We start from the raw sequence: 20,854 nt of genomic DNA, 5'->3' as shown, positions 1-20,854 counted from the left end.
TGCCTATGTCATATGTCATATGTCATAAGGCATATGTCACCACTGCCTAGCAAGATTAAATTTTTAAAAATGCAATTTAAGTAAAAGCCATGTTCCTATTTGCAACTGAAAATAAAATCAGGTAAGATTTATAATAGTCAAAAGGGAAAAGAAAAAATACCTATAGATAATAATGATATGTTTTAAATGTTTTGATTATTATTATTTTTTATTTGAGACACACCCTTACTCTGTAATGCATGTTGGCCTAGAACTCACAGTCCTCCTGCCTCAACCTTCTGAGTGCTGATAAGTTTTTCCAACCAATAAAAACATAAGGCAACATATGAAAAGGTATCAAGATTCATGAGTAGGAGTTGTTGGTGTTACTGCCTTTCTGTTCAACATTAAGATTTTGTATTTAGGTAAGACAATAGAATCAGTATTTCTGAAAATACTGATGTTTTCAGAATCTTCATGTTGACAGCGTTTTTATATCTCTGGCTGTAGATCATGACCGTTAGCATCTGGGAAGAAAACTCGGGAAGAGTGTGGGCAGCCTGCCTGAGCCTGTTGTTCTGCTTCTGTTCCAATTTTACAAAAAGACTCAAGAGCCATATATACTATGATAAAAGTCCACTTGAATCTGGGGTTATAAAGAGTCCATTTTTGTTTTTTATTCCCATGGCTTATGAATGATTGCTAACATTTTTTGCTTGGTGGAGAAACTGCAAACAACCTTAAACATTAGTTAAATGTAGTTGAGAAGTTATTACATGAAAAGAAGGTACAAATCCCACCGGTCCCTAAGTCGTAATTACACATTATCTATGTATTTCTCTACATATTTATTTTATTTTCTTTTATTTTCTATTGGTGTCTTGTCTACATGTATGTCTGTGCACCACATACATGCCTGGTGCCCACAGAGACCAGGAGAGAGTGTTAGATCTCCTAGAACTGGGGCTACATGACTGTGAACCATCATGTGGATGCAGAAAATTGAACCCAGGCCCCTCTAGGAAAGCAGCCATTGCTCTTAACTGCTGAGCCATCACTCAGGGCTTCATTTCTTTATTTCTCCAACTCTCTCACTAAAACACAGGCTGTTGTTTGTCCTGTTCCAAATATAAACCAAATGCCTCTGTTTGGGTTTTAAAAAACAAATGTTTTCCTAACATTTTAAACCTAAAGTGGTTGTGGAGTGAGGGAAAGAAAAACATTGCTTTTAGTTAAGATATGTCACTGTGATTTTGACTGCACATAAAAGAAATCAAAATAAGGCCTACTATCATAATGGAAGGCAGGAGGCTAACACACAAACATGAAAGCGTGGCTTGGAACAGTAGTCAGTGTGCAGCCAGGCCTCCTTTCTCTGTCTGCAGTACGGCACAGTCCACCTGTAACAGCACTGTGTGGCCCAAGATGGCTGCTGAGGCTCGACCAGGATCTTTGCCAAACAGCTGCTTCTCTCTCATGGAACCAGTAATCCCAGTACAGCCTTTCTTCACATCTCGCTGGAAAGCACTCAGGCATGCAAGCACATCACTCCTAGGGAAGCTGAGAAATGTCACCTGAAACTGGGCATGTAACCACTACAAATTAAATGGCGTTTGTGTTATGAATGGATGAGATATGAATGATAAACTAGGCAGTCAACAGTCAGTGCTATGTAGCTTACAATGATTCCAGCTTAACAGTGTGTTTTCTTTAGCAAATGGGAACAGAGTTGGAAAGAAGTTAGAATATGGAGGAAAATGGGTGTCACCATCATACTAAGCACAAAAAGTCCCTCATGGCTTCTCTGTCCAGTACTGGTTTGTGTTCTATAGCCTTGCTCCCAGGTCAGACAAAACAGTGGTGCATGGTCAGATTAATTTCCAGGAAAAAAAAAAAAAGGCAGTTCTTGCCTCTCTCTCTCCTCCATGCTTCCAACCTAGAAAAATTATATTTCTCAATTTCTGTACAATGGGGGAATGCTCACCACAAGTCATAAGTCATTCCTCAATTCTTTAGTGTGTGTGTGTGTGTGTATGTGTGTGTCTTATAAAAGCACACTGTTCAACGAGCTGATCAAACCTTCCTACTTAGTTTTGTTAAAACACTGTTTTAAATGTTAAAAGTCAGCACACTCTTGAAGCTTTCTCCTGTCATTAAATCTCATTTAGCTTATAGACGTATTTCCCCCGAAAGTTGTTGCTTATGATTCAGTTAAAGGCTTCGTCAGAAGCAGCACTTACACTGTAATTCAGCAAATTGCCATGTCAGGGGCAGTCACTGTTTCTGGATGCTTTCCCTGGATTGTTCATGCAGACAAGTAAGGAGTCTGAAGCCAACATTTCATTGTGTTGTAGAGACAGAGTCCATGAAAAGGTTGAGAACCAGGCCAAAGTGCATCTCCTCTTTGCTTCTTTGTGTGTTAAATCTGCGTGTGCATTTTCAACATCTATGTTTGGCTGCTTGCACTGGTAACTCTTTACAAAAGAGTATACAAAAATGAAAATATATATATATATATAATTTGTCAGGGGGAATCGCCACCAGCCAGGAGACCCTAGTGTGAATTTCAGCTTCAGTTTTCTCTGGTATCCTACAAGGGACAAGGGGAGGCAGAACATTCCTTATATTGAGTTGAAAGATACAGTTGATTATCTATGCCAGGGGCCTGTGATATGTTGTGAACACGAAAGATGTTTTATCTGTGGAAAGAATAAATGTATCTTTATTAGAATATAAAGATATTATAAAGATTATAAATGTATCTCTACTAGAATATAAGGTATAAGGAATCACTTAAACATTCGACAAATCTGGCTCAGTTATTATCAACATACATTAAGCTTTCAGCAGCTAGCTGGATGGACAGCACGGGAGAGCCCTATCTAAGATGAGGATGCTGCGTGACCGAGTTGGGCTCACCTTTGACTTGACTGTCAAGTATGTTCTTTACCTTTAAAAGACAGATATCCAACTCCACTGTAGTGTCCAGTGTACTATTAGCCTAAAAAGGCAATGAACTTGTTCCAGGGCACCATGCTGCTGCTCAAAGTGTGAGCCTGCCCATCCTTCAGGATGAGAGCAGCTGCTTGCACGCTTTGAAACTGTTACATCCGGTGTCCTCTAGAAGTACCCACTCAAAGGGAGCATTTTTCCTTTCTGGCCATCCACTATCTTCTTAGGGCCTAATGAAGTGTCTCATACAGGTGCTCAACCAGAGACTACTAAATTATGACATTTATGGAAATTAGAATATATTCCACAGTCACTGTTCAATGAGCAAGAGATAAACAGAATTTGTGCAACTCTATATTTGCTCACTTCACTGAGGAAGTGAGCAAGATACAACCAGTAGTGGGATTACTTAGTCCAGTGTCTGGGGTGGGATGGGGGCTTCTGCTAGATGTGGGAAAGCAGGAACTTAGGAATGCCTCCCTGGAACATAATCCAAGAGTCTCCCCTGACTTCACTGTTAGCTGCCTAGTAAAAATGTAGGCAAATTCGAGAAACCCAGGACAGATTCTCCAAAACCCATGAAGGATGCACATCCAAACATCTGTCCTGACAATGTGCTGCTGACCTTCCTCCATGCCATGCTCGAGAGGGCTGGCCATGTCTTTTCCTGGTTTGAAGCACCAGACTCATAACGCCTAACCAGTTATCAGTCTGTGTCTCTCAAGCATGTTGGAAGAGACGTGCAGAGCCGTGGTGAGAAGCAAACGTGCCAACAATAAGAAGTGGTCATAGACAGCAAAGCACACAAAGCAGCGGTGTGGAGAAATGCCACAAAGAATCCCAGTCAGCCTGTTGTCTGCATTTGGCACGTGGTTCCCAGTGTCCTTAAGGAAAGCTTGAGGTATTTCATTAACGATGTCTATGAGGAAGACCTAGATCCCCAGAATAGTGATCCCATCTGCAGTGTTCTGTGAAGATTGAGAAAGATGTAATTAATTTCAAAGTGGGTATGGCCAAGTTATATCCAGTATACATTGATCCTTGCTCCTCTTCTGCCAGAACAATATCCCCACCCAAAGAAATAGATCCCAACCAATTTGGGTGCTGGACCAATGCAGGTGAGCAGGGGTGGGTGCCGGATGCATAGCCCAGCAGGGGCATGTAGTAGCATTTGCAGTTTCTATCAGCAATGATGCCTTTGTCATCCAGTACAAAGTGAGTGCTTGGCACCTGTGGTCTGCTGCCTCCTCTGGAGTCACTCAGTGAGAGGACATGGTAGAAGTGACACAGCCTGGGCCAAGGCAGTCACTACACCGATTTCCATAACAAAGTAAGAGGTCCTTCTCTGTTGCACAAATTCTGCTTGAAAAAAAAAAATGGTTTCTTTCTAAAGATGGTTCCTTTTTGTTAGTTCTGAGTTGGAGCCTTTAAATAGTTAACAGAAGGAATCATGGGAACTCATGTGTTTGAAGCTCCTCCTTCCCGCTATTGTGATAGACAGTTGAGGCATTACTGAAATCAGCCTCAGTGAAAACCTCACTAGAGATGGTGGAAAACAGATGCAAGCAGCCAAGTACAACATCCTAACTAGACTCCACCCTGTGCAAGGAAGCCAAGCCTCGGGAGGCTCCCATGGGTGTCCTGCTTGGGTTAGAGGAACAGGACCTACTGAGAGCTGTTGAAATGGGGATATTAGTAGGTGGAATTTCCATGGACTAGAGATACTGCAGATGATGTCATTAGGGTATGAAGTAAGGACAGCTGGCAGCCACCTGCCTCATTTTAGACAGTTTCAGAGACTGTGGAGTGAGGAGGGTGGATCACTAGAATCACAGCCTCAAAAGGAAGTCAGGTTCTGTCTTCTCTCCGTCTCTGGAAAGGGAAGGGCCCTGACACTAACACAGAGCCTGAGAATGACTGACTTCGTGACTGTGCACAAATTATTTCACCTTCTGCCTCGGCACTGAGGATTAATTAATCATGGCAAGCTATCTCAAGACTCTACAATGCTAAATACAAATACAGGAGACCCTCTGATTCATGGAGATGTGACTCGTGGTCTTAAATATTCATGTTTAACCATGCCAGCCCACCCCTCTCCCAGCAACCCTGCTTTTTTTTTTTCTCCACTCAGAGGAGTTCCTTTCTGTTTACAAGGTGAAAGGCAGGTTGGTCTTGCTGAGTGGCTGCCATACGGATGCCCTGCTTTGCTCCCTTCAGAGAGAGTGGAAAGCTCAGTGCAGATGCTGAAAACACCCCTAACACCTGAGCCTCAGACTCAAATCTCTTCCCATTAATTTTACATGTTTAGATACACAGGATCTTGAAAGTAAAAAATGTACTTCAAGAGAAAACACACACACACCAAAAAAAAAAAAAAATGTCTGTGACAAGAAGCCTCTCCTTAATAGAGGGAAGATTACTAATGTCTACTCATAGGTGTGGTGTGGCATGGCTCAAGTCCTGACTGTGAAAGGCATGAATTTCTTGCCATGCATTAGTGAAAAATCCTTGTGGGTAAAGGATGAAGTAGCATCCTTCATCGCAGTGCTGGAGATACAGAACTCTGGAAAGTCAAGGGCAACAAGTGGAAAGACACTTAGAAGACAGAGGACAGGATTCTGGAAGTGAGGAATGAAGGAAAAAGAAATGTCAAATGTTAGCTGGGGTTCAGTGAACAGAGAAGAGAAGGCAGCTGTTCACTTTGTGACCGTACACAGTCCTTGCCCTTGCCCACCTGATGCTAGAAGCTTCTTCTCACTGAGTCAAGTAACTGGAAAATCCAGGCTTCAAATTACTTCTTCTACAATAAAAGCTAATGGGTCCTGCATCTAACAAGCGGCCCTAAAAGGTGCTGCCACCACAGGAGCTGAGACAGACAGTGTACTTTGTAAGCTTGCAAGTTTGACTGCCATGAGCCATTGGACTTGCTGTGCAGCTCCTTCTGCATGTCCCCATCTTTTCCCTACTCTTCAAAGGTGTGAGGAAAATTCAGCTCAGAGTACTCCCAGGTTACTAATGGTGCCTTGCAGACCACAACGAGTTGATTTATTTTAACTGATTTCAGAGTATGTTTTCTTTCTAAAGGCATCGTATTCGTTGGATAGCCTCTCACAGGAGGATGTGGGTGAGGGGAAGAGCACCAGAGGGATTGACAGAGGAGACAATTGTACAGGATCAGAAAACAGCAGGGAGTCGTGCAGTGAGTGGCTCATTCCAGTGATCCCAGCATTCCCAAGGCCAAGGCAGGACCACGGCTGCAACCTTACAGCCAGCCTGGGTTACATAGAAAGTTCTAGGTTAGCTGGAGCTGCATTACAAATTGCTATTTAAATAAAAGGAGTGGGAGGAAAAGCTGAGAAGGAAACGCCATTAAAAACAAGTCACCTCTTCTGTCTCTAACCTTGAATAATACTTAACCCAAAGGCATCATGGTAAACAGCAGTCATTTAATAAACATAATCAATTTCTACATCATTCTGGGCGACCGTCAAGATTCCATTAGCCAACCTAAATCAAGTATTTGAAAAACTGTCTTTTTCACATAATGAGAGGGAATATGTAGAAGGTGTGTTAGACATGTTGAAAAATGTTCAAAAGATGGGTTGATATTTTCCGGAGCAAACTTAGTGTTTTCCAGTAGTCAATGAGTTATTTCTTTCTATGAAGATGAAATGTGCCAAAATGCTTCTCCTCTCAAAAAGGTAGTCTTCCAAAACAGCCCTGTCAGCCAGCTATAGCATCACCAGGTATGTTAGTTGCGCATGCCGCCTTGTGATCCCCCAATTGCCTTAGCTAGCGTTTCAGTCTGAGGAACTCAACCTCATAGAAGAGAGTAGGTGTGCTTACATCACCTTCCCCTTGCAGTGCTGTCGACTCGGTGGCCATGCTATAGACTAACAACAGTACTAGCATCTCTTTGGAATGTTCTAGGGCCGTTGTACAATCAGTTGAACTAAAGTAAGTATCCAATCTTCCAAGTGAGTTTCCTGAGTTGTGTACTTGACCTCCTGGCCCTTGTCTTATGGTGGAATTAACCTCTGGAACACCTCTGCTATAGCATCTAGTGCTCTGAAACCAAGAGCCAAGCATGAACGAGTTGTTTCTTCCAGGAAAGAAAGCTTCCTTCCACACAGCCCGGGAGCTGGAGAGAAGTCCATGGCTTAGTTGCCAGGAAGTGAAAAGTGAAAGCCAGTACTTGGATTATGAGTCCAGTCTGGGTCTTCAGCTTTTCTCTCTGGCTTCACTTGCCAAGAAAATGAGTTAGCTATGTAAGTATGCAAATTCTGGAAGATTTGGATCAACAAGAAAAATAAAGGCACATACAGCAATTTTCTTCCATGATTTTGGAAATATTTGATTTACAGTAGCTTGACCTTCTATCCAGAAATCAATCAAGTATGATCCTGGATACTTTCGTCCATAATTGTGACTAAATACAATCAAGAAACATAAGGTTCACAGGAAACACACAAACATCCGGAGCCCCATCGGAACTGAAAACCCTGAAAAATGCTGGGGCCCTGGAAAACTCGGTAGCCAGATTCGGTGGCTAAGAATCTACTTTGTAAGAATCTACTTTGGCTACTGATAACTAAGAACGTGTCAGATGTTATTTGGCACATTTGCTTCTTATTTTACAGTAGGAGGCCAGCAGAGTGGAGTGCTTGTGATTCAAACTTTACAAAGACCTCCTCGCCATTCATAGCTATTAGGTTTCCAAATTTTGCTCATTTGCCCATTAGCGAGTACTGTTTTACTATCTTCTCACTTTTACATACAAATTTTATGTGGCGACCCAATGTAAACTTGCTGGGGCTTTGCTTAATTGTGTTCCCCTCGATTAACAAGTAAGAGTCATTTACCTTCTGTGTGTCGCCAAGCTTACAAATATCACCGACAGTTGCCGTGTGCTTTCAAAGCTTGGGCACTCCAATCAGTCCAACCTCAATGCATTTTAATCTCTGATATCAACATCACACCAGGTTTTAATAACACCTTCCTTTCGTGGAACCAAATCGCTAGAGAGAAGAGAGTGCTTGAGGCTGCTTTGAAATAGGCACCGTTCAGAATGGCCTCCAGTGGCCAGCTTTCATGAATGTCTGGTTTTACTTTGGGGGCACATCAGCTGATTTAATTACATCAGCTCTTTCTGTGTGTGTGAGACAAGAGCTGCTCTTGTGTGTGCTAAGAAATGAAAGTTGGAAAACAAAATAGAGTCCTTAGTGAGAAACTAAATTCTAGGCGTGGAACACTACTGCGTGTGGGAACCTGAGGAGTCCAGATGAATGTTAAAGACGACTCCTCCAGTAAGTGCATATTTGTAAATACTCCAGGGATGATAGACGTCAGCGTGTTCAAATATCCATGAGCAGAGATCATAGTCTGAGCAAGAAGCCCAGGAAGGCTTGTCTTACAAACAAGTATCAACTTTAGGGGCTAATATGAATAAAATATTTCCACTTCCTAAAATGTTCCTCATCTTCTGTTTGGGCAGTAAACCAAGACATTTGTGGAGTAAATTTCAGGTTACTACAAGTTTTAGAGACAAACAACATCCTGTGAGCCTGTAAATGTCACTGAATTGATGGCTATAAACCCTGCCTGGTGGAGCTCCTCGGGGCTAATCTATTTCTGTTTGTGTGTTGAGATCATGATTTGAGGTTGATCGATGGAATAGATTGGAAGAAAATGCTGTAAGTCAGGCAGGTGTTGATAAGACTAGGCAGATAATTTGCATTTGTTCTATGCTTTATGGCGAAGATGAATGGATTGATTTTCCTAGTGGCCTTCGACTCGCTTCTCACAGGGTCTACACAGCCACAAAATGGCAAGCACGGGGATCTTGCCACGAAAGGACTTGGAATGATCTATTGAACCAATGGGATAAAAGTTCTGAAAATAATATTTCCTGGTGTAACTCCTGAAGTAGGCTTTTCAAACTAGCTGTCTACAACGAACCTGAATTTTACACTTATTTGAGAAATGTCTCGGAGCGAAGCCTTTGACTTTAATATGGTCACTGAATTATTTTTTAAAAGTTATCCTATAAAAGTGTTTATTTATGCCCTATAAATAATAAGTGTTATCCTATAAATAATAAGTGAGAGAAGTGAAATTAACTTCCATGGATCAGCCCTGGGCTAGGAGCTAGAGTCTTCTGACACCAGTGGGGTAGGAGGCCAGATTCCTTCTGCCTCTTTTGAAATGTTAGCCAATCCTTGAGACCTCTGTCTTGGTGACCACCCAGTGTGACATAAGTGACCTTTCATTTCCACTTTGCCACTTTTTAACCCCTGGGAGCAGCTACACCTGTGAGAACCTAGATGTCCCAGAGAGTAGGTCACAGGTCAAAGGGGTCCACTCAGCTGGGGCTTAATTTCTTATAGTGAGGTAAGGTGTCTTCCTCCTGTGGAGGAGCAGACTGCTGAGGAAATCCTACACAGTCTGAATAAAGTGACAAATGGCTCCTAGGCCCCTCTCTCCCTTAGCACACTGCAGGTGTAGCCTGCACTAAGTCTGTGAATGATAGGCTATAGGTAAAACACTTGTAAAATAAAATGAATGCATCTATTTTTAAAAGAAAAGAGTTGGACTGCTTTTTCATTTGTGTTCATTTTTCACTGACACAGGTCTGCCCTTTGCCGTGGCTGTGTTAGAACTGGTGACCCTCTGGTCTTAGCCTTCCCCATTGTAGGATCACAGGAGTGTGCCACCATACCAGAAAGGAGTGTCTATTTTGCTCTGCTGAAATATATTGTTCTGGTAGACATCATAATAGAATCTGGCTGCACATTAACAAGTAGTTGAGGAGGCAGAAATATTTTAGCAGCACTTCAAGTACTGAGACACAGTTACCATGACAGCCACACTTGATGAGTTTGGAGGTCAGCTGAGGTGGGAAATCTGAAAACACATTGATGAATTTTCACACAAATTGTTTTTCACTTGTATGTGTTTACACAGCACTGAATTATACAAGTCATAAATTTTGGCACATGTTATTTAGCAATATCAGAAGTAGTATCTTTTATTTTTATCATAGTAATTATTAATATCATCACCAATGTGATTGAAAATAAGCTTTACATTTTAGGAAGCTGCAGAGTTTTTGTAAGTTGGGCACATTTCCTGAACTTCCGATTTCAGCTTGAGAGCTACAAGCTTTATTGCTGTCATCATTGACAAATAATGTCTCCTTGGGTCCTTGAAAGAATAGGCCCATTTCACCTTTTGAGAAAAGTCTGCAAAATACCTACATACAAATGATTGTGTTAAGTAAATATTGCTGCTCTGTGGATAAATGAATGGCTAGTCTAGCTTGGGGCTCAGAAATCCAAGTGCTTTCCTCTAGAAGAGTAGATGTTTGGCACAGGGTCTTCTGTGTGCCTCCCAACTTAGGCCCAGAGTAGTAATAGAACCTGAGTGTTTGCGCAGGTTCAGAGGTTAATAAAGTTAACTTCTTTACTGCTTCAGGTAAAGCTGGCATGTTTAAACCGGATATAGATACTCGTTCACTCATACTCAGGCAAATTCACATTTCCTGCCATTGTTCTTACAGCCTGGAGCCAAACGTCACCAAGGCAGAAAGGAAAAATAACAACGTCTCAGTGTTTTTATCCACATGGTTCTGACCTCTGACAAATACTCAGGGTCCTCCCCCAAATTCACAGACGCCATGGAAGTGGCCTTTGTGGGCATCAGCAAAGCTCTCTGTAAGCATTTTGGCTCCATTCCTCTTTAATTTAGTTTTGTGGTAATCCCGCTTTAATCTGGGAATCAAACCCGGGGCCTAGTGCATTCTCGACAGATGCTCTGTCACTGAACCTTTAGAAACCAGGATAAACTCTCTACCCAACCTCTTTAAGTCCTCGCTCTAATTGTCCACACTAAGGGCTTGAGGATGCCAGAGCCCCTTAAACCTCCCGGGAAGACAGGATTCTGTTCAGTTTGAGGTTCTGTCACACATACCTCACAAAACCAAACTCGCTCTCATTGGCTTAAACTCCCCTTTTATTTTATAGACAACGTCAAACAAAATGCCACATGCATAGTTTCGGTTGGTTGCCTTAAAAAAGTCCCCGTAAACTCCACACACCAAATGACAGCACCCACATTTGGGGGTTTTCAGTCTTACGGTTTGGAGAAAAGGCCGCTTGTATCTGGTCTTAATTTGAGCATACTGCAGCAGCATCCCTCAAGGACACTTGTCATGTGTGTGTGTGAGAGAGAGAGAGAGAGAGGCACAGCCTCCTTTACACGTCTCCCCTTCTCTACTCATTTTCAAGAGAAATCGCTAGTCTCTGAGGACACTTGTCATGCACCACAAAGCATCGAATTCAAGCCTGGCACCCTGTCTCTGCTATCAAGTCCTGCATTGTTTTTTCTTGTGTTTTTGTTTGGTTTTGTTTGTTTTGTTTCCATCTGGATTCCTCCTTCCCTCCTCATTTTATTTCTTTCTAGAGATGGAAATCAGGGAGAGGATGACAGGTTCTAAAAGGTTGTCTTTGAATAAAGAACTGTCTGTGTGTAGTGTTGTAAAAACTACTTCATGCCTGGCATGGTACTAAGGTCTCACACATGCTGGCCAGTGTTCTGCTGAGGAGTTCCTGACTTGACAATGGGCTTGGTATGTTTTAGAGGTTATTTTAAAGTTATGTGTGCATGGGGAAGGTTATTCATGCACATGCACCTGTACAGATGCCTCCCAGGCCCAGAAAGAGTCCACTGGATTTTTTGGAGCTGGAGTAAAAGAGCTGTTCCATGTAGGTGCTGAGAACTACACTTGAGTCCGGAAAAGCCTCAGGCACTCTTAACTGCACAGCTGTCTCTTCAGCTCCGCCATTTTTATTTTAATACCATGAAGCTTTGCTATTTCTTCAGCCCCCATTGTGTTTTTAGGGTATGTTTTTGTGTCTTTCTGGACAGTGACAAAGGACCTTTAGGTAGATATGTTCCAAGGCTCAGTCTTACCTACTTTGTTTATATGCTTAAGGCATGAATTTCCTGCATTCATAATATCCTAGGATTGGGAGTAGGCCCTGACGAAGAACACAAGTTACAGTTACACAGAAAGAGTGTTCTATTCTACTGCACAGCAAGCTGACCACTCACTGCTAATAAGAACATTGTGAGCTGAGTGTGGGGGTGCACACCCACAATTCCAGCACTAGACAGTCTAAGCTGACCTGGGCTGCACAGTAAGATCCAGTATCAAGAAAAGTTACTAAGAACGACGCTAATTGTAGGACACAGAGAAAGACAGACCTGAGGGAGGGAGTGTGTGCTGTTGACATGGGTACAGCCATGTCAAGGACCCCAAAATCTTAGACCCTGGGGAGAAGGGCAAAGCCACCACGGTGAGGCTCAGAGAAATGTCCACCTTTGTTTAGGGCCTGGGTGTGGCTATTGATAATGTGTGCAGAAAATGTCCCCCAGAGTGTCTTCTCTTCACCCCTGGATATTTATGGCCTGAAGACAGTTCCCTGTCAGTGGTGGCTCCTACTGAGGTTAGCTAAGCCTATCTACTTGATCCAGCTGCATACCATCAACCCTGCCTCCTTGTTGATCTGTATATAATAAACATACATACTGAGCTTCTGGGATGCTGGCGTTTCTCCATCCGAAAGCCAGACCACCGAACCTCAGCTTCCTGTCCATGTGTGTGCACTGGCCTCGTATCCCAATCCTTGTAGGGAGTGGGACGATCTTTTTACAGGCCATGCCTTAGGCCACCAATTAGAAGAAATAATACTTTTATCCACTCCCGAATCCAGAATTCCAGTAAAGTTCTTCCCCTCTATTGGTGCCTTCCTTTCTCCTCATTCTCCTACCTCCCCAGGCAGGCCCATCCCTGAAACGGGCCTAGCTATGGCAAATATCAATAACAAAAATGTGGTGAATTTCAAAAATTGCTGAGACACCATTCGTCACTACAGCTACCACAGCTAAATTCCATGACTTGCTGACACTAAACATGATTAATCCACAATGCACACATACGCCTAAGCATCACATGTGTACCCTGCACGGATGTAAAATTAGTATTAAATTAAAATATCGATTAAAGATAATACCTTCTTTTGATATTTATTTATTATTTGTTGTGTGGAGCGTGCATGTGTCACATTGAGTATGTAGGTCAGTAGACAACTTGTTCCAGTCACTTCCCTCTTTCTAACCATGTGGGTTCCAGAAATCAAGTACCCTTGTCCACTGAGCCATCTCCATGTAGCTTTTGTCTGCATCTTAGCTCAAGGAAGTTTACAGAATAGGTAGGAGCTACATTGCTTTGCTCTCCCTGTTCTATATTGGAACACGGTTTCAGATGCACATTTTTCACGGTGCTAATTTTCTGTTTCCCGAAGGAAGAGGTGAAGGAAATAAGATAAGGAAAAGAATAGCTAGCCATGGTGACTGGGTTCCAGGAGGGTTATCAGCATCTTAATTGTCAAAAAGTCTTCCACTCCACTTGAGCTAACCCCAATCACTGCCATGAGTTGTTTCTGTATCACCCCTGTTAGTAGAGGGTGGGTTACACCCAAAGCAAGAAAGCCAAAGCCCAGCTCCCTCCTTTCACATACCCTTGCAGCCTCTGGGAGGTAAAAAAAGTCATGGAATAGGACCAATCCTACAAGCTTGAAGAAGGTCTATATTGAACAGTTAAGCCTGACCCCACAGTTCATGGCAAACAAGCAGCTCCCGGCGTCTGGTTTCTGCTGCTGCTCCCTCCCTCTCGTGCTCGGATCGGGTTTCTTGTGATTTAAAGCAAGTGCACAGAAACCAGGCAGCCAGTGCAAAATAATTGCAGGTTGGGGGTTGTTAGCATGCACTGCAATTGCCAGAATAACCCTGAGTTAAGGGGGAAAAGCAAGAGCTTCTGCTGATCAGCTTCCCAGAGTACAGGATCAGTTGGAAGTGCCTGGCAGTTGCCCTGCAGGCAATTAGCTACTTAGGAGAGACTCATTTGCAGACATCAGATTTTTATTCAAAAATCTGTATTTTTTTTTTGTTGAGTATTAACACACACACACACACACACGTACACACACACAGAGTAATTATAGGCTACAGAGTGAGAGACAGTGAAACTGTATACAAAACAGTTTTTTTAAAATAATAGGGGCACAAGCGTGCATATGTTTGCACAAAACAAGCAGTGTGAGTGATGGGATGTGTACATTCCTTCTTCTTTGGCTGCCTCTTGTTCATCTCTAGACTTTGGAGCACGGGCGTGCATGAGGATGCCTTCCCCTGCTTTGTGATGCTTGCACCTAAGCACGCCTGCCCACTTATCCTATGCCAGCTTATTGTTGCACATCAGCACACAGACCCTCAGGTGCAGGGCAGACTGGCTGATGAGGTGGGCTGCTGGCTAATTAGTTTCAGGAAAAGCTTTTGTGGCATAACAGAGGAGGGGAAATAAAAGAGCCCCTTGCTGCCTTTCACAAGTCTGAGAGATGAGCTTTCTGCAGATTAGTGTTCCGAAGTGGAGGGATGTTCTCCCAACCCTTTCAGAAGTCTCCTCCCGTGCAGCTTTACAAAGATTTCTGCTATGTTCCCCTCCGGATTTCATTTATTTATTTCTACTGTGGAAGGGCGGCCACTTGCCAGCAGCCTCAGAGCCAATCAGGAATCTCATTCTGTGGCTTAGTTAGATCTGTAGCAGCAAAGCCACCCCTGAAAGCTGCTCTGAACCCTGTCCTGACAACAGTCAGACTGGCAACTGACAGCAGGAGGGGACTCTGTCATCCAAGGTGCCACTGGGAGAGCCAAGGACTAAACAGAATCAGCCTTGCTGTCAAGTGCTTTTGCTCTGGTGATTGATGGGGACAGTTAGGAGCTTCTCCGGGGCTTGGAAAAGGTGATTCTGCCTCTTACTTGTTAAAAAGTCTTTGTCAGCAGAGATGACTCTCCTGGCTAGTGAGTGACATGATGCAGATGACAAGGGACAGTTTTGCATTTTATTCTTCTTGGATAATGAGTCAATGAGGAAGGCTAGTGATCAAGGCTCCCCTCGCATGTCCTGCACCAGCCACTCCCACGCAGGTGCCCCTTCCCAGTGGCTGGCTCCTCTCATCCATTTGTCTCATTGGGAATTTTTAAGGATACCCAGGTCACTGTTTGTGCAGCTGCTTAGGAAGTGGAGATGCTATCGGAGCCACTGACCGGCAGTTCTCTGTGTTACCCACTCTGCCTTTTATAGAAGAGAAGGGAAAAAAATTCCACATGTTTCAAGACATTACTTTAGATCAAAAGGCTGTTTTGGAACCCTTAACTGATGCTGCCTTTGTATTTTTCCCTCTTTCTTTTCTAGGACTCCATCTGCAGATGTTCTGAAAACCTCTGAGTCTAGAAATTGATTATTCACCCAGGATACCTAATTCAAGGTATTAGCTCTTGTCAGAAAGCTTTTACGTCTGAGCTTGGTGCTGCAAATTACACTTTGGCAGTGGGTGGAAACGGGAAAGTTGGATGGAGAATAAAGGACAGAGATGATTTTGCAAAATAACCAAGTACTTAAAATCTCACCGGTGGTAGTGAGGGTCTGCTACCTGTGACACACAGAGCCCTGTCCTGCCAGCCTGCCTGTCAGCTCTGGTTTATTTGCAGCCCTTTTACTACAACCTTGTTTGGGTTTGGGTTTTGTTTTCACCCCCTTTCCCCCTTTTTTTTCTTGACACCTCCTCCATTCCCTACACCCCAGCTCCCACAACCCAGCCAACCAAGGCGTTTATCGAGGACTTAGCAACTTTGGACCAAGCGCAATGAAGTATTCCTGCTGCGGTCTGCTGCTGGCTGTGCTGGGTACAGAGCTGCTCGGAGGCCTGTGCTCCACTGTGCGGTCCCAGAGGTTTCGAGGAAGGGTCCAGCAGGAACGGAAGAACATCAGACCCAATATTATACTCGTGCTTACCGACGACCAGGATGTGGAGCTAGGTGAGAACCTGACTTTTTGACTAGTAAGTCTCTTTTGACTCAAATGCTTTCCAGAGCCTTACCTGTATCAGAGGTATCAGTGGTCCTTTATTGGTGCTTTGCCAGCGGTTGCTAACAGTCATCTGATTTACACACTGAACTCGTACAGATCATAAACTATTTGATTTGCTTTGATACTACTTCTCTGGTTTTACATTCATACTGGTATGGTATTAAAGAACACTTTTATTAAAGTTTTGTTTTGTTTTGTTTTGTTTTAAAAAGGGAACCAGGAGAAGAAGAAGGGTAGCCTGGGATAAACCTGGGAAACCACAGAGGTTGAGGGCTTGATATTGTACTTTATAAACTCTGGACCAAGGGAATGGTGGCTCACTCCTATAATCTCAGAACTTGGAAATTAGTGGTGAGACAATCAGGAGTTTAAGGTCATCCTTAACTAACCGTGTAGTGAGTTGGAGCCAGCCTGGGACACACAAGACCCTGTATCAATAAGAAAAGAAGAAAATGGAAAGAATGAAGTTAAATTTATGAAATATGTGAGTAACGTGTGTCAAAGTTCACAGGAGTGTGACTTTCTCTGAATGTATATAGAAGACTGAGTCATGGAATTTTCAATGGTTACTTATGGAGTCATTTACCCATTCATAGCTTACTGAAGTAACTGTAGAACGGTAGGTGACTGGGTTCAAATATTCATTCATTTGTTCATTCATTCATTCATTCATTCGAGACAGAATCTCAGGATGTAGCCCTGGCTGCCATGGGACTCCCTATGTAGACCAAGTTGGCCTCAAACTCAGAGAGATAAGCCCTACCTTCTGAATGCTGGGATTAAAGTGTGCACCACCATGAGCAGACCTAACATAGGTAGTTGAAATGTAACAGTGTGCCACATATCCTTGCAGTAACTCACCATGCCTGGGTTTGTACTTTAAGAACTGTGTCTCCTGAGTTTATTCAAGAGCACTCGAATGAAGTGTGCCAAGATTTAGTGGCTTCAGCTCACCTCTGACCTCTTGCTGTCTTTAACTGCCTAGCCCTGGGCCCTTATTTGTAAGCCCATAGCCAAGAGCTCCCTGGCTACCCTAAGATAAACACAAAGTTCATCCTGCAGACTGCCACTACCACTCCCCAACTCCACTGCTGTATCCCCCATCCTTGGCTCCAGGGCATTGATCAAATGAGCCTACCTGTGCTGTTCAATTTGACTATAGGGAGGATTTTGTGGGAGCTCCCAAGGTTTGGTCTTGCGGATCAGACCATGGAATCACACCAAAGTTAATTCCTGGGGTTCAGCTGGGAGCTAATGTACTAAAGGCCAGCCGGGAGGGGCATTGTTGAGTCTTCTCTCTCATTTCATATTTAAAAAATGAAAAAGTATATTGATGTTTAGGGTCTTTGCCAGAATGAAAGGCTACGAACATACGGCTTTAGGATGAATGCTCCTGGCTGTTCATTCATATTCAAAACCTATTCATTCACTTCCAGGGCAAGAAAATGTAGGGTTCAAGTCTGATTTCATCTTCCCTAACACCTACAACATCCTTGCAGAAGGAGCTTCAAGAGTTCCTTTTCAATTCTTTTGAAACACACACACACACACACACACACACACACACACACACCCTGACATGAGATCAATGGCTGGGTTTTTAAATTTTTAATATTTTATATTATCTTTAATATATAATTATCACATTTTAATTTCATCTTTAGTTTGGTGAGAAATAACAGCGTTTTCCATAGCAACCACACTGTTTTTACATCCCTTACAGCTGTGCCCAAGTGTGAAAATTCGTCCAGGTCCTTACTCACATGTGTCATTTCTCTGTCTATTTGCTTTTGTGTTTGTTGTTTGCCCACTGTGCGAGATGCTATCTCTCTGTGATATTAATGAACTGGGATTTATTTGGTTTTTACTTTTACATGTAGTTTGTCAGTCAATTGCTCTAGTATGCCATTGCCTCAGTAATCTTTTCTCCTGGAAGGCTACAGGCAGTTGGCTGCTGAGCCTTCAGAAAAGCTGCTACACACTTAGAAAAACGCTTTAAAAATTACGAAGTTTTCAATAGACTATTTGTCTTATTTGGAAAGAATGAGACCATCCTCAGCCTATCTGGGAAGACAAAGACTGAGCAGGGCTATAATTGTGTTTTAAGAGCGAAGCTAGGAAGGAGAGGCACTCATTCACGTTGTCCTCAACTGTAAGGGCAAATAAATAAACTAGTCTTTTGTAAAGGGAGGAAGACACATGAGGAATTCATTAAGGAAAGTGCTAGAACCTTACATGTGGTTCCAGAGAGCACTGGTCTACGCTGCTGTGAATAAATCGTGTCTTCCCACCCACAGAGACTGGATAGACAGCAGTCAGCACCACAGGAGAAAAACCTGTGTGGAGCATGCTCATGACCCAGTTCAGCACCTCCTGACTTGGCATTGGCTCCTTCCAGAATTTAAGAAACCCCTGATTTTACTTTTAACCGGACAGGTCCTGCAGTTAAGATAAGGACTAAGAGACATTTATAAAAACAAAGTCTGTGTTATCTGACATCTTCTTGCAATGCTTCCGAGTGCTCTGCCTCTGTCCTCTCTCATCCTCTCCCCGTCACCCCCTCTGTATCATTCCTTTTCCCAGAGGAAATGATCAGTGTGAAGTTCAGGATAATGGCTACTTCTGGGGATACAAGTCACCGAGAGCATCTTCAGCATCCATGCTTTATTGTGACCGAGTGCACAGTGTGCGTGTGCGTGTGCGTGTGCGTGTGCGTGTGCGTGTGTTAAGGGAGACTTCGGTTTTGTTAGATTCAATAAAACCAGATGTGAGTCAGTCTGCTCTTGCCTGCACTTTTAAGATATTTTACACATCAAAAGAAAAACATTTTGAAATACCCGAGAAATTCTTTGCTTTCTTCAACTTGAATGAACAAGATGGAGGATAGATGCTCACCCTCTCCCAACTTGGTCCCACTTTGAGAAGCAAACTGTGGACAAACCCACACGGATCTCAGCCTGGCATTGCTCACGTTCTTAGACCTTAACCTGACCCTGCCCTATTGGTTCCTACTTTCCCTTAGATCACAAATGGAATTAAGCCATATGAATGTGGAGATACTTTGCCTATTTCAAACACTGAGCTATGGAGTTAGTCTATGGGTATGTGTTATTTGTCCATCACATTTAGAAGAAGGAGAAGGAGAAGGAGAAGGAGAAGGAGAAGGAGAAGGAGAAGGAGAAGGAGAAGGAGAAGGAGAAGGAGAAGGAGAAGGAGAAGGAGAAGGAGAAGGAGAAGGAGAAGGAGAAGGAGAAGAAGAAGAAGAAGAAGAAGAAGAAGAAGAAGAAGAAGAAGAAGAAGAAGAAGAAGAAGAAGAAGAAGAAGAAGAAGAAGAAGAAGAAGCAAGCTAGGCATGGTGGCACATGAATTTAATCCCCTCATTCAGGAGGCAGAGGCAAAGTGGATCTCTGTGAACTTAAGGCTACATAGTCAAGTGTCAAGTACTGAGTTTATTCAAGACTTTAAAATTCTGCTTGTTTCTTTTCTTTATTTTTTTTCCTCTTTTTTAATTCTAAAGAGTGAGAACTGCACTTCTCTGAGGTAGTCCCCAAGCTAGCTCCCAAGAGGCACTTCAGCTATTCCCTTAGGTATTTGACACCCCAGGACAGCTACCTCCACTCACTCCCTTTCACCTCCCAAACGCCTGTACCAAGAACCTTCCACTTTTCAATATTCCTACCTTGCCCACACTGCACAGTCCGTTGAGAGCTCTATAAACCCACATCTCTAGTGAGTGTGAAATCTGAAAAGACAAAGGGCAGGTGAGCTTCTCACATCTGCTGCTGCACACGTGAACTGTGCCTGTGTAGCCTGCAGGCATGCCTCTCTTTCCCACCGGTCTCAGAGGCTAAGGGCCTTTGCTCTTCTTTGGTGGGGGAAGGGAGCTCGGGGAGCTTTAGTGACTTGGAAACATTCCAGACAGATTTATTATCTTTCTGGTTTCCCTCCTTTCCAACTTGTTTTTCCCTTTAGGTTTTAGCTGAAAACATCTTGGTTTTCTACCCCGACCCCTCTTCCCACTCCACTGAATAGTTTTGGCAGAAAAAAATATTCGCCTAATAATTTTTCTTGTGTTTTTAGATCAAGTATTCACTATACCAATGCATTCATGTTTAATATGGGAATGATGGTTTCCGATGTTTCCATTCTTTCCCACAGAGGTGATAACAGCATGAGAAATCACGCCGCACTAGATAAACGGTTACCTAAATATTTAGTACAAACTTTCCCTAATCAAAAAAACTCTGACACTGGCAAGCATGTGCTCGGGTTGAAGTGAGCAGAGGGCAGTTGCCATCTGCAGATCACTGGATAAGAGCCCTGCTCACCCTGCTCCAGCCGCCACGCCTGCTGCTTCTCCATCGCGCTAGACTCTGATCCCTCTGCAAGCATAAGATGAAATAAGCATCCCTTCTGAGTGTCCTGGCCATGGTGTTGTATCTCAACAACAGAAAACTAATTTATACAGGACTCCAGCAAATACCAAACATAGTGGATACTCAAGTCCCACATATAAATGGGATGCAGAGCCTGCCATTCACTTGAGATTGCTCACAATCCCCAATACCATGCAAATATTTTATTAATACTTGCTATGCTGTGAACAGTTTGTGGAACAATGACGGGGAATAAAGTGTCTTCATATGTTCAGGACACAATTTTTTTTTCTTTTTTGGTCTATTGAATTTTTTGGAACCTTTTAATATCTTCGAGTGCTTTCAATCTGCAGTTGGTTTGACGGCCCCAATGGGGAACCCACAGATATGGAGTGCCAACTGTGCGGCCATAGCAACAACTTCCCTGCATCAAGGGAGCCCATCATAGCAGCAAAACATTTACTCCTTGACAGCCCTGGGAATGAGTGAGGAGCTCTTCTCTTTACAAACCCGGAGAGATTGAGTTGCTCAGGCCAATCTGTGGCGACATCTGGAT

General features: G+C 43.2%; 1 protein-coding gene across 6 annotated transcripts in view; it reads left to right on the top strand.

Moving 5' to 3' along the window:
• Sulf1 (sulfatase 1) overlaps positions 1–20,854 on the top strand; it is a 158,911-nt gene that overhangs the window by 71,058 nt on the left and 66,999 nt on the right. For 5 of the 6 annotated variants that reach the window (XM_076924354.1, XM_076924356.1, XM_076924355.1 and 2 more), the window contains exons 3-4: positions 15,248–15,320; positions 15,638–15,870. In XM_076924354.1, the coding sequence (XP_076780469.1) occupies positions 15,699–15,870 (172 nt within the window). In that variant the 5' untranslated portion in view covers positions 15,248–15,320; positions 15,638–15,698. Of the gene's footprint in view, positions 1–14,675; positions 14,795–15,247; positions 15,321–15,637; positions 15,871–20,854 lie in introns of those variants that run through there. The other variant, XM_076924357.1, reaches the window with a different exon arrangement.

Source organism: Arvicanthis niloticus, chromosome 25 (assembly GCF_011762505.2).
Source record: "Arvicanthis niloticus isolate mArvNil1 chromosome 25, mArvNil1.pat.X, whole genome shotgun sequence".
NCBI classification, from domain to species: Eukaryota; Metazoa; Chordata; class Mammalia; order Rodentia; family Muridae; genus Arvicanthis; species Arvicanthis niloticus.
Note: the sequence above shows the minus strand (reverse complement) of the source record. Positions and strands in the feature narration are given on the sequence as shown.